The following is a 10,435-nucleotide window of genomic DNA, read 5'->3' on the forward strand; positions in this document are numbered from 1 at the left end:
TGTGCCTGTAAAACTTCTCTGTGGTTGGGTTGGCAATTTGTAAGAGTGAGTCCAATGTAAGAGCACAAGCTCAATTTTTGGAACCCCTGTATTATTTCAACTCTAATGTCGGGTTTCCAAATCCAAATTATGTACGAGTGTATTTTCAACTATAAATTATTAGTTTCATATATAAAATTTGATATTATTCTAGAGAGAGAATTTTAGAAGGTGGTTGTTTTGGAGAAATAAGAAAAATTTCCGAGGAAAAAAGTGGAAAACTCAAAAGCTATTCCTCAAACACACCCTTCAATTCACCGAACTTAAAGAAAGGAAGAGAAACAGAGAAAGAGAAGACGACTGGTTTGGTGGTGGAGATCACCTGCGTTAATGTTGGAAGTCGTCGGAGTATAGTAAAGGTCGCCAAAGTTGATGGTGGTGGGAAGGAAGATGGAGGAAGAAGAAGATAAAACTGGATAGTGTTTGGAAAAAACAAAAAAAATTTGTTTCCACCCAAAACTTTCTTCCTCAGAAACTTTTATTTCCCCAAAACATCGATCTTTTAGAAAGATTAAAGAAAAATTAGAAAAATAAATTTTTAAAAAAATTATTTAAAACAGTAATTTTCTTTTAAAAATTAAATAAAAATTAAAAAGTAAAATAAATGAAAAATGGGTAGATCTCTTTTTAGGGGATCCACCCAATTACGACAGTTGGGACACCCCGTGACGATCATAATAGGGGTTGGGAGCCCAGAGGGTGGGGCTCCCAGCCCCTGCGCTTCGCAGTGGAGTGGGTGAATTTGAGAGCCCAGCCCTCCCACCTTGGAGTTGCTCCAACCAATGTTTTGAAATTAAGTTCAACAAAAAAAAAGCATCATCATTCCATGTGAGTGGATTACAAATAAATTCTTCTCATATAATCAATCTTATGTTTACAAGAACACCAAAAACTGAGAAACTAAATGCTTTTAATAACTCAAAAACTACAACATTCACACACAACACTAAGGTTATCTACGATAAAAGAGTGGGAAAAAGATCCGACAAAGATTAAATGGGCTACGTCGGGATTATGGACAGAAAGCGAACGTTTCTTCCCTCCTGCATATTGAGGATTACTTATCAACTCTTTAAGGAAGAAACTTTCACTTGAAGAATCGAATTTTCTTTTAACCTTCTCCATCAAGAAGGTATAAGATCATGGCATTTTACGGACTAAAAGAAGACTAGTTAGCGCTTCATCGTATGTGTAGCTACGTAAGCTTGGTCTGCCCGAGAGAGTCGGTCTTGAAACTCTGCCCACTCACTTCTGCATCTCTCTCTTACCTGCGGAACCAGAAAATACAAGTCTTGTTTTTTGTAGTCTAATTTAAGAATATGTAAAAAAACGAAAAGAATTTTTTCTAGTAGTTTTGATCTCTTTAAAAGAAATCTCCTTGAGAAACTACTAGCACGATATGCGAGGATAATGGACGTACCCCTTCCCATGGAGCTTTTCCTTCACCTGATTCACCCTGCAAATTTAGCAAAAGTTTTTGGAGTCATAAAATTGTTTCACGAATCAATTACTTCCCAATTACCCGCACAAACCATAGTGTGTCATAGTTGATGTGGTGTCTAATAAATACAAACTGTTCACCTCAATCAAGAGCGCGGGACGCATGACAAACTTTGCAAAACTTATCAATAAAATTATATTGCAAGTACACACCTGGCTCCCGAGAGAAGGAATAACTTGATGAATAATCCATTGTGAGTCAACCACACCAATCTTCTCATGCGCAGGCTGGTCCAGATAAACAAGACATGAATAAATAGCAAAACAAATTGGAGTTCTCTTCCTGAACGATAGTAATCAAATTCGAAAGACACTCAAAGGTTTACACAAGAATTAGTCATTTTGCATGGGTTTGATGTTCCAAAAACAAGTGAAAGAGACTGACACATCTGGCCTGCAGGTCACCTGTGCTGGGTTTTATGTGAATATTACATAAAAATGCAGTAGAAAATTACAAGTCACCAACCTCTACACATCTTCTTAGAGCAAAGTCCAATCCCCATCCATGAACCAAATCATTCTACAAGCATATTAAGAGTTTCTATCAATGGGAAGTGAGAATCCAAAAACAGCTCAACAAAGAAAAACAGAATAGTTTCTGAACCAAAGGGCGAACTCCAAACAGGAAAGCAGTTTCCGATACATATTGTCATACCTGAATCATATGCCAGACACAACGCCATGCTTCACGAGAAAATACCGGAGCCATAATTTCCACAAAGCTGCTCCCCAATAGACAAATAACTAAATAAGAAAAATGAAACAAGTACATATTTTCATGCCCTAGTGCTATGCGCAACAACAACAAATATATTTACAAATACATACGCTGCACATGGAGGCAAATGTGGGTCAGAACACCAGCCAGGTTTTTCTTCGGTTTCCCTGTACAGACATTACACCGTCATTTCAAGACTTGGATACGTTATGTGGCACAACAGAACTCACATTTAAGGAACTGCACAATTGTCTTACTTGTGAACTTCACTGTCACCTCTTCTCTTTGTCATCTCCCATGTCAATCCTTTATTGGGCTCAAGGCCTGGTTGAGAGATCTCCAGGCCATGCCTCCTTATTAATTGGATATATCTGGGGTCAATATATAATATATGAACACATAAGAACAAAAAAATTATATTTGTTTTATGCTAGGGCAGGAGCTTGATTAATTGGCGAAAGATGGTTACTTTTCCGCATTGAAGTGTTCAACTCCAAGATCTTCATCCCAAATAAAGATGTAATCATATGATGCCACTACATCTGGATGCAGAAATCGTTTCGCGTACCACCTATTAAATACAAGAAAGGTGTGGCACGTCAAGCACACTAGACAAGGTTATCCAACATGTTAAACTAAACAAACTTTTTAAATAGTACCATTTTGTTTGCTTCCTTACGCTAATGTGAATTGCACGCTTAGACCACTCAAATTGTTCCCATTCACTTGCCCGACCATCATAATGGAAGAGTAAAACTGTGAAGCTCTCAGAAAACTGCCAAGAGAGGAAAGGAAGTAGACAAAATAAATTGACTATCCTAGTCAAATAAGAAGGATGAGTAAATAATAATTATGAGAACCCTTCAAACAACCTTTTTAATTGCTGCATCAATATTATTTCTCTGTTCGTATCCAACTGTGAATGTCACCAAGTACTTTGGCTTAGTTTTTAGATCCTGCAGGTTACACAACATTGTCAATATTCTGGATGAAAGGCAGTTTTAAGGAGTTATATTTTCACTTCTCCCGGAACCTTAAACTCTTGATGTTCAAGCATGCTTAATGTCTATTTGTGCCATTTTCCAGTTTTATGAACACATAAAAATGCCATATCCATTAGATATCAATTTCATCACAGTTTATGTCTTGCTATTACCACTAACACGATTTATTTAGTCATGTGTCTGCTAGAAGCCGACAACCATAGAACCAAAGGAACTAAAAAATATAGTGAAAAGATCAGCAGAAAGCGTTGGCAGAATATGTGACTGGTGTAGTATGGAGCAAATCAAGAAAAGAACTTATAGGACGCGCAGAGCCAAGAGAAAGACACGTGGGAATACTAACAAACAATAAGAACACTAATTCACATCGTAATGGGTCAAGAAGTGCCATCAAAAGGTATCAAATTAGAGGTTGATGACAGTACACAAAGACTAAGACCACATACGGCATAAGCTAACAACATTGTGGAGTTTTCAGAAAAACATAGTGTTGTGGCCCTAAATAGCCCAGAAATGAGGATATATATTAAGCTATATTCTCCATAAATTGGATTATCCATTTATCTTGTAACTATCTTGGATCATCTGGGAGATGAATGCTACAACCTGCAACCATGTGTCTATATCTTAGCTATTCATCCCTCTACTCAATTAAACGCCCTTTAGTGAAAATGTACAAAACATGACGAATTGCCGATACAAAACTTAGGAGTCGAGTTAAAGAAAAACATAGAGAAGCAAATGAAGTTCAAAAACCACGAAAACAGCATAAAATGTCAATAATCAGCCTTATACCTCATTGGGATCACCCCATAATCTGCGCAAGTAGAAATCTGTTTCGGGAACAACAATCCCGGGAGGAAGCATCTCTGCACCACGAGGATTTGTTGGACTATACATCTGGTGGAAATAAAAAAGCCAGCGGATTTGTAAGCTAAACATGATGAAGCATGTAAGCAAAATTCACAGAGAAAAACAATCAAAACTCTTTCTGTTGTCAAAACTAAATAAAATTCTCGCATGAAAGATGGAACTTGAAGGATTCACTCGCGTACATAACGAGAGATTACCAAAATGAGCATCACAAAGTTATCTTATCTATTCTCTCTAAATGAACTAGTTTTTCATCTTTTATTTATCAAGAACAACTATTTAATATCTATTTAAATCAACCTAGTCACCTAAGGTAACAAGAATAAGATAATATTAGAATCTCCACAAAGAGGCAATACAATCAATTGACTGCTATTATAATGATAATATGGTGTAGACCCGTGTCAAGAGAAAAGGCACAATGTGCAAGCAGTAAGTAACACATAAATCATCTGAAGGGTATCTAACTATCTTATATCATCCCATCTATGAGTAGTGCCCTTATTGAAGGAATTGTTAAGTTTGTGGCCACCCAACTCAAAACCAATTGGCAATGAGTGGAGAAGACCTATACTTTATATTCTTGGTTGCTAGTTACCCATTCTCCCATGTGGGACTATTCTCACAACCAATTGGTTTTGAGTTGGATGGCCACAAACTTAGCATGGTATCAGAGCTAGGCCCACACGTGATAGGCTTAAAAGCCACACGTGCTCCACGTCACCCGTAAAGAAAAAAAAACACACGTGTTAGGCTCCAAGAACGCCACACGTGAGGGGGCGTGTGAGAATAGTCCCACATGGGAGAATGGGTAACTAGCAACCAAGAATATAAAGTATAGGTCTTCTCCACTCATTGCCAATTGGTTTTGAGTTGGATGGCCACAAACTTAACAGGAATAACCGTAGATATGTTTGTCATCAGATGGAACAAGATTCAACAGTTTAGTACCTTTAAATTGTCATACGAACTATTTTGTTCATGAGGCTGGGAATTTCTGATTAGTCTGCCTCCACGAAGCCTAGAGACATCAGTTGGTCGTAAAAGCCCAGAAGGTAGGTTAAACTGCAATAACTTTATAATAAGTCGGAGGTATCATAAATGTTTGAGCACCATAATTATATGAACAACATGTCACATACGTACCTTGGAAACAGAAACAGATGGAAATGAAATACCGACAAAAAATCCAAATACAACTGCAATTATAGTTGTGATAACAAGTCTAGCACTGTCATTTGATTTTTTAGGAACTCCACTGCATTCAAAACAGACCATTTATTGCAATTATTCTCATTAAAGCTAAGGTTCTAAAGTGGTAAGAACCGTGAAGAGTATAGGAGCAAAACTAACCTGCGGCGGGGTGTCCCAATCATGGTTACTTCAAATTTATATTACAAGCATAGAACTCGAATAGTATTCCGAAAAATTCGATATAAGTCTTGAATTTCAATACATAAGGAGATCTTCTGATCCCAAAAACACCAACCTATCTTCTAACTGAAAAAGGCAAGATGAGCCATGATTTATATCAAGTTGTCAACTCCAAAGGTAGTTTTCGAATCCTTAAAGCTGGAACAAATAGAATTATAAATCACCAACTTAAGTTTTAATCAACATTGCATTAATTCATTACCATATTAAGCATTGAGCATTAATTCAGGATATTACACTATTAAATGAGGTTTCTAAAGATCCATATTAGCAAATTGATCCCTAAATCCACACAAAATTACCTAAAATTTTCATGCACTTATAAAACGTATGAATGAGTGTTCTAAGATCAAGCCAACAAATACTTCAATGAGCGACTGGAAATGTTTAACCCTAGAAGTTGAAGAAGAATACATAAAAAGAAATCCAAACAAACAACAACTACTGTAAATTGAATCACTAAACACATGAATCTAAACAAGATAAAGAATTGAAAATTCAAAAAAACGATTTAGCTAGATTTGAAGATATTAGGGTTAAGGAAGCTTACGGATTGGTTCCGATCGGAAAATAAAGTTTTAGAGAGAGAAAGCTAGAGAGAGAGAGAATGGAGAAGAGTTTGGGAAGTCAGTTGAGATTTGGAGAAGGGTGGTGTTCTTTCTTCACTTGTCCAAACAGAGATCGGTTTTCTGTACGAAACAAAAGGGTAGTATTACGAAAACACCCTTGTTCTTATTTAGTTATTAAAGAAATAACCTTGTTCGTAATCAAATTTACGATTTTGGACTTGTTTTGTTAAGAAATAGAGCCTAGCTGGACTGCTGGACCCCTGAGGACCTTACCTGTCCCCGCAGGTTGGACTTATATTGTTTTACGATAGCCACGTGACCAACCAATAAAAAAGTCTTCCAGATGGACCGTTACTAAAGGAAGCTAAATTTTTGCTCATTTATGTTTTTTTTTTCTATATTTCCACCGTTTGAAATTAAATTATGGTGGGTGATAAGGGAAAATAAGAAAAGTATCCAGAGTGCGAAATTTTAAAGGGTGAAAAAATAAAAGAAAATTAACGAAACACACCCTCCCTTATTGCTGACACTATCTCATCTCTCTTCCATGCCTCCTCTTTCTCTTATTCTCTCTATCCCTCTCCTTGCTTTTCTTTCTTTCTTTCTCTAAGTTCCGGGGAATGGGAGAGCCTCTTCGCTGGAACTCTTCGTCTAAAAACCGACGAGTTTTCGGTGAAGGGGAGAGCCCCTTCGCAGGAACTTATAAAACACAATAAGAAAGAGAGAGAGAGAAGAGAAAAGAAAGGGGAAGAAAAGAGAGAGAGAGAGAGAGGAAGAAGAGACGTGGTGGTGGACGTCGCCGGAATATGATGGGGGTCGCCGAAATTTTGGTTGAGGAAGAAATAATTGAAGTGTTTGGAGGAAACAAAATCTGTCAATTTTTTTTTTTTCCACCCAAAACTTTGTACCCTGGATAATTTTCTTATTTCCCAAATCACCCACCTAAATTGTTGAGTTCTATAAGTATAACGCAGGAACGCACTTGGGGTGGTTTTTCAGTTGTTGTGCATCAATAAATCCGCTTTAAACTCGAATACATGATCCAAATTTGATGGAGGAGACAATCTATTACAAATTGATTTTGTGTTATCAGAGTATAAAAACAATAATGAAACAGTTATACAGCTTCAAGGGTGTATCCCTGATAGGACAAGCGGTATTTTGGTCTTTTAACATTCTAACAGATATCACGAACAGACCAAAATACCCCTTGTCTTATTAGCTATGGAGGGTGTCGGGGAGTTTCCAGTCATTTTTGAAATGAAATACAAAACTCTCTCTCTCTCTCGCAATTTTTACTTTTTATGTCTCTTTCTCCGTTTCTCTCATCTATCTATTTATCTTCCTCATCTATATCTCTCTCTACATGTGACTGTTTTCTTCAAACTCTAGGGAATATGTACGACTTGTAGGAATAAAATATGTTGACTAACTTCCTTATATATGTTATGTGTCATGTGTTAATGTGCTATGTGTAATGTAATAATTTGTTATGTGTCATGCGTGTAGTTTGTTTCTCTCTGTAACTCACCTATATAATGAATACCTATAATATTTATACTATATATATAATATTTATATTATACACATAATATTTATATTATATATGTACTAGGTATATTTATAGAAGGATCAATATTTACTTTTGGAAAAACATTTCCAATCCATGCATTTGAGAAACCCAAAATGAGTCAACAAACCAAAAAGAACTGTGGTTATGTGGGTAAGATCCGGGCTTATTCGAAAATAAGGTTCAGGTCCAAATATTAATGTCTTTGGTGGGTTTGAGATAAAAAGTACAGAGGGAATTGTGCATAACTAGTTTAATACCCCTAATACACTTTTTATCTTTATCTTCTTTAAATGACATCTACATCTCTCTCTTTTCAAGAAATTTTTAAAGCAACTCTAGCTTCTTCTAAGTTCAACAAAAAAAAACTCTAGCTTCTTCTTCTCTCTATAAGTATAACGCAGGAATGCACTTGGGGTGGTTTTTTAGTTGTTGTGCATCCATAAATCCGATTTAAACTCGAATACATGATCCAAATTTGATGGAGGAAACGATCTATTACAAATTGATTTTGTGTTATCAGAGTATAAAAACACTATTAAGACAGTTATACAGCTTCAAGGGTGTACTCCCTGATAGGACAAGCGGTATTTTGGTCTTTGTAACATTCTAACAAATATCGTGAAAAGACCAAAATACCCCTTGTCTTATTAGCTATGGAGTGGGTTGGGGAGTTTCCAATCATTTTTGAAATGAATTACAAAACTCTCTCTCTCTCTCTCGCAATTTTTACTTTTTATGTCTCTTTCTCCGTTTCTCTTATCTGTCTATTTACCTTCCTCATCTATATCTCTCTTTACATGTGACTGTTTTCTTCAAACTCTAGGGAATATGTACGACTTGTAGGAATAAAATATGTTGACTAACTTCCTGATATATGTTATGTGTTAATGTGCTATGTGTAATGTAATAATTTGTTATGTGTCATGCGTGTAGTTTGTTTCTCTTTGTAACTCACCTACATAATGAATACCTATAATATTTATACTATATATATAATATTTATATTATACACATAATATTTATATTATATATGTACTAGGTATGTGATGCAGGGGCACCCGGCGTGGAGACTTTTTCCATGACCGAACCCGGTCATGGACCAACAGGCCAGAGAGAGTAGATTTAGGAAGTCCTTATTTTAGTATGATTATTAGATAATTTAGGTTTAGGAAATTATGTTATTTTAATATTTCCAATAATTGGAAAGGCCCAGATTTGAGTCTAGTTATTTAGGCAGTTGCAGTATTTTAATTATTTAGGAAAGTCTAATTCAAGTCTATCTAGGAAAGTCCAGAATCCTATAAAAGGATATCTAGTTTGTCTATTATTCTCAGATTGAGAGAAAAACCCCTTTGAAGTTTTAATAAAGTTGAGTATTTAGAGTTACTTGATCTTTATTTTCATTGTTCTTATTTAGTTATTTCATCTCTTTAATTCCGCTGCGTATCTACATCAAGTGGTATCTAGAGCCAGAAATTTTTTTCATCACCATGGTTAACACTACTATCACCGCTACCCCAACTAAAGAGAAAACACCAACCTTTTCATCTGAATGGGACAACATTAAAGAAGGGTTATCTGCAGGTAAAAAGTTGGAAGAAGGTTTCAAGGAGTACAAGAAGGAAACAACAGAAAAATTCGAATGAATCGATCAACGTTTCGATCAACTCACCGATTCCATCAACAATCTTTCAAAACAAATCAAAGGTATGTGTATCAATCAACCCTCTTCCCACACTTCAAACCCGTTATCTATCGGTTCCAATACACCACCTATCCTCACAACCACTTCACACCCTAACCGGTTTTCACCTATAAGCTTCCCTACTGATACCAACATACCCCTATTAGGTCACACCATTAGCAATCCTTGCCCAATTACACCTCCACCCTTCATCACAAACAACCCAACGACTCCTACAGTAAAACCAACAACATACCCCTCCTATAACATTCCATACTCAACCACTCCCAACACCCCACAACCATCATCATTCTCCTTCACCAATTCCACCATAAACCAAAACCGACCACAAACCGAACCCTACCTCCTAACCGAACATCACCACTATTCGACATCACCCGAACACCGTATCCCAACCAACAACCAACATACCAACAGTGGACACCAACAACAAACCCAACCTATCGGTCCCTCACGTCCTTCACCAACGTATCTCGAACCTCACACCCAAAACCCGTTCACCCGAACCGACACCCATCCTCTATACCAACCACATCCCTACCTCCCAAACCAATAACCCGACAACCGCCATTACCCCCAAACTCGCGACACAACACAACCACCTAACCAGCCCTATCAACTCCGAGAACTCCCAAACACCACTCGACCCCAAGTTACAGAACCAGCCTTACCGTATCATCTCCAAACCGATCCTCACCCAAATCCACTTAATCGAGACCCATACCAACCGATCACCCAAAACCGAGAGACCAACCTAACCCTTACCCAAACCCGAGAACCAACCACACCATTCCACCGTACAAACACCCAAACCCAACGACAACCGATTGTTTTTCAAACCCCTAAAACCAATCTCGAACACCACCATCAACAAACCGAAACCGATTGTCCCCATCCAAATTCATCTTACCGTATTCGAATGGAAGTACCATCATATGATGGTTTAATAAATATCGAAGATTTCTTAGATTACGTCTCACGACTCGAGATCTTCTTTGATGTTATGCAAGTGGAAGGTCC

General features: G+C 37.0%; 1 protein-coding gene across 2 annotated transcripts; it reads right to left on the reverse strand.

Annotated features, from left to right (window-relative positions):
• Positions 1 to 876: 876 nt before the first annotated feature.
• LOC147550152 (uncharacterized) lies at positions 877 to 6,240 on the reverse strand. 2 transcript variants are annotated; one of them, XM_086670766.1, is made up of 15 exons: positions 6,119 to 6,240; positions 5,488 to 5,634; positions 5,281 to 5,392; positions 5,086 to 5,199; positions 4,057 to 4,161; positions 3,130 to 3,213; positions 2,917 to 3,032; positions 2,727 to 2,828; positions 2,515 to 2,628; positions 2,368 to 2,424; positions 2,195 to 2,261; positions 2,006 to 2,059; positions 1,693 to 1,767; positions 1,460 to 1,495; positions 877 to 1,307 (listed from the first exon to the last, which is right to left on the reverse strand). In XM_086670766.1, the coding sequence occupies exons 2-15, from the start codon at positions 5,508 to 5,510 to the stop codon at positions 1,212 to 1,214; spliced, it is 1,155 nt and encodes a 384-aa protein (XP_086526892.1). In that variant the 5' UTR covers positions 5,511 to 5,634; positions 6,119 to 6,240; the 3' UTR covers positions 877 to 1,211. The 2 variants fall into 2 exon arrangements, with proteins under 2 accessions (XP_086526892.1, XP_086526891.1); XM_086670765.1 differs by having other exon boundaries at positions 5,488 to 5,706.
• Positions 6,241 to 10,435: the final 4,195 nt, after the last annotated feature.

This window comes from Eschscholzia californica, unplaced genomic scaffold (assembly GCF_041429995.1).
Source record: "Eschscholzia californica isolate CP2 unplaced genomic scaffold, dmEscCali1.0.p SCAF_3, whole genome shotgun sequence".
Taxonomy (NCBI): Eukaryota; Viridiplantae; Streptophyta; class Magnoliopsida; order Ranunculales; family Papaveraceae; genus Eschscholzia; species Eschscholzia californica.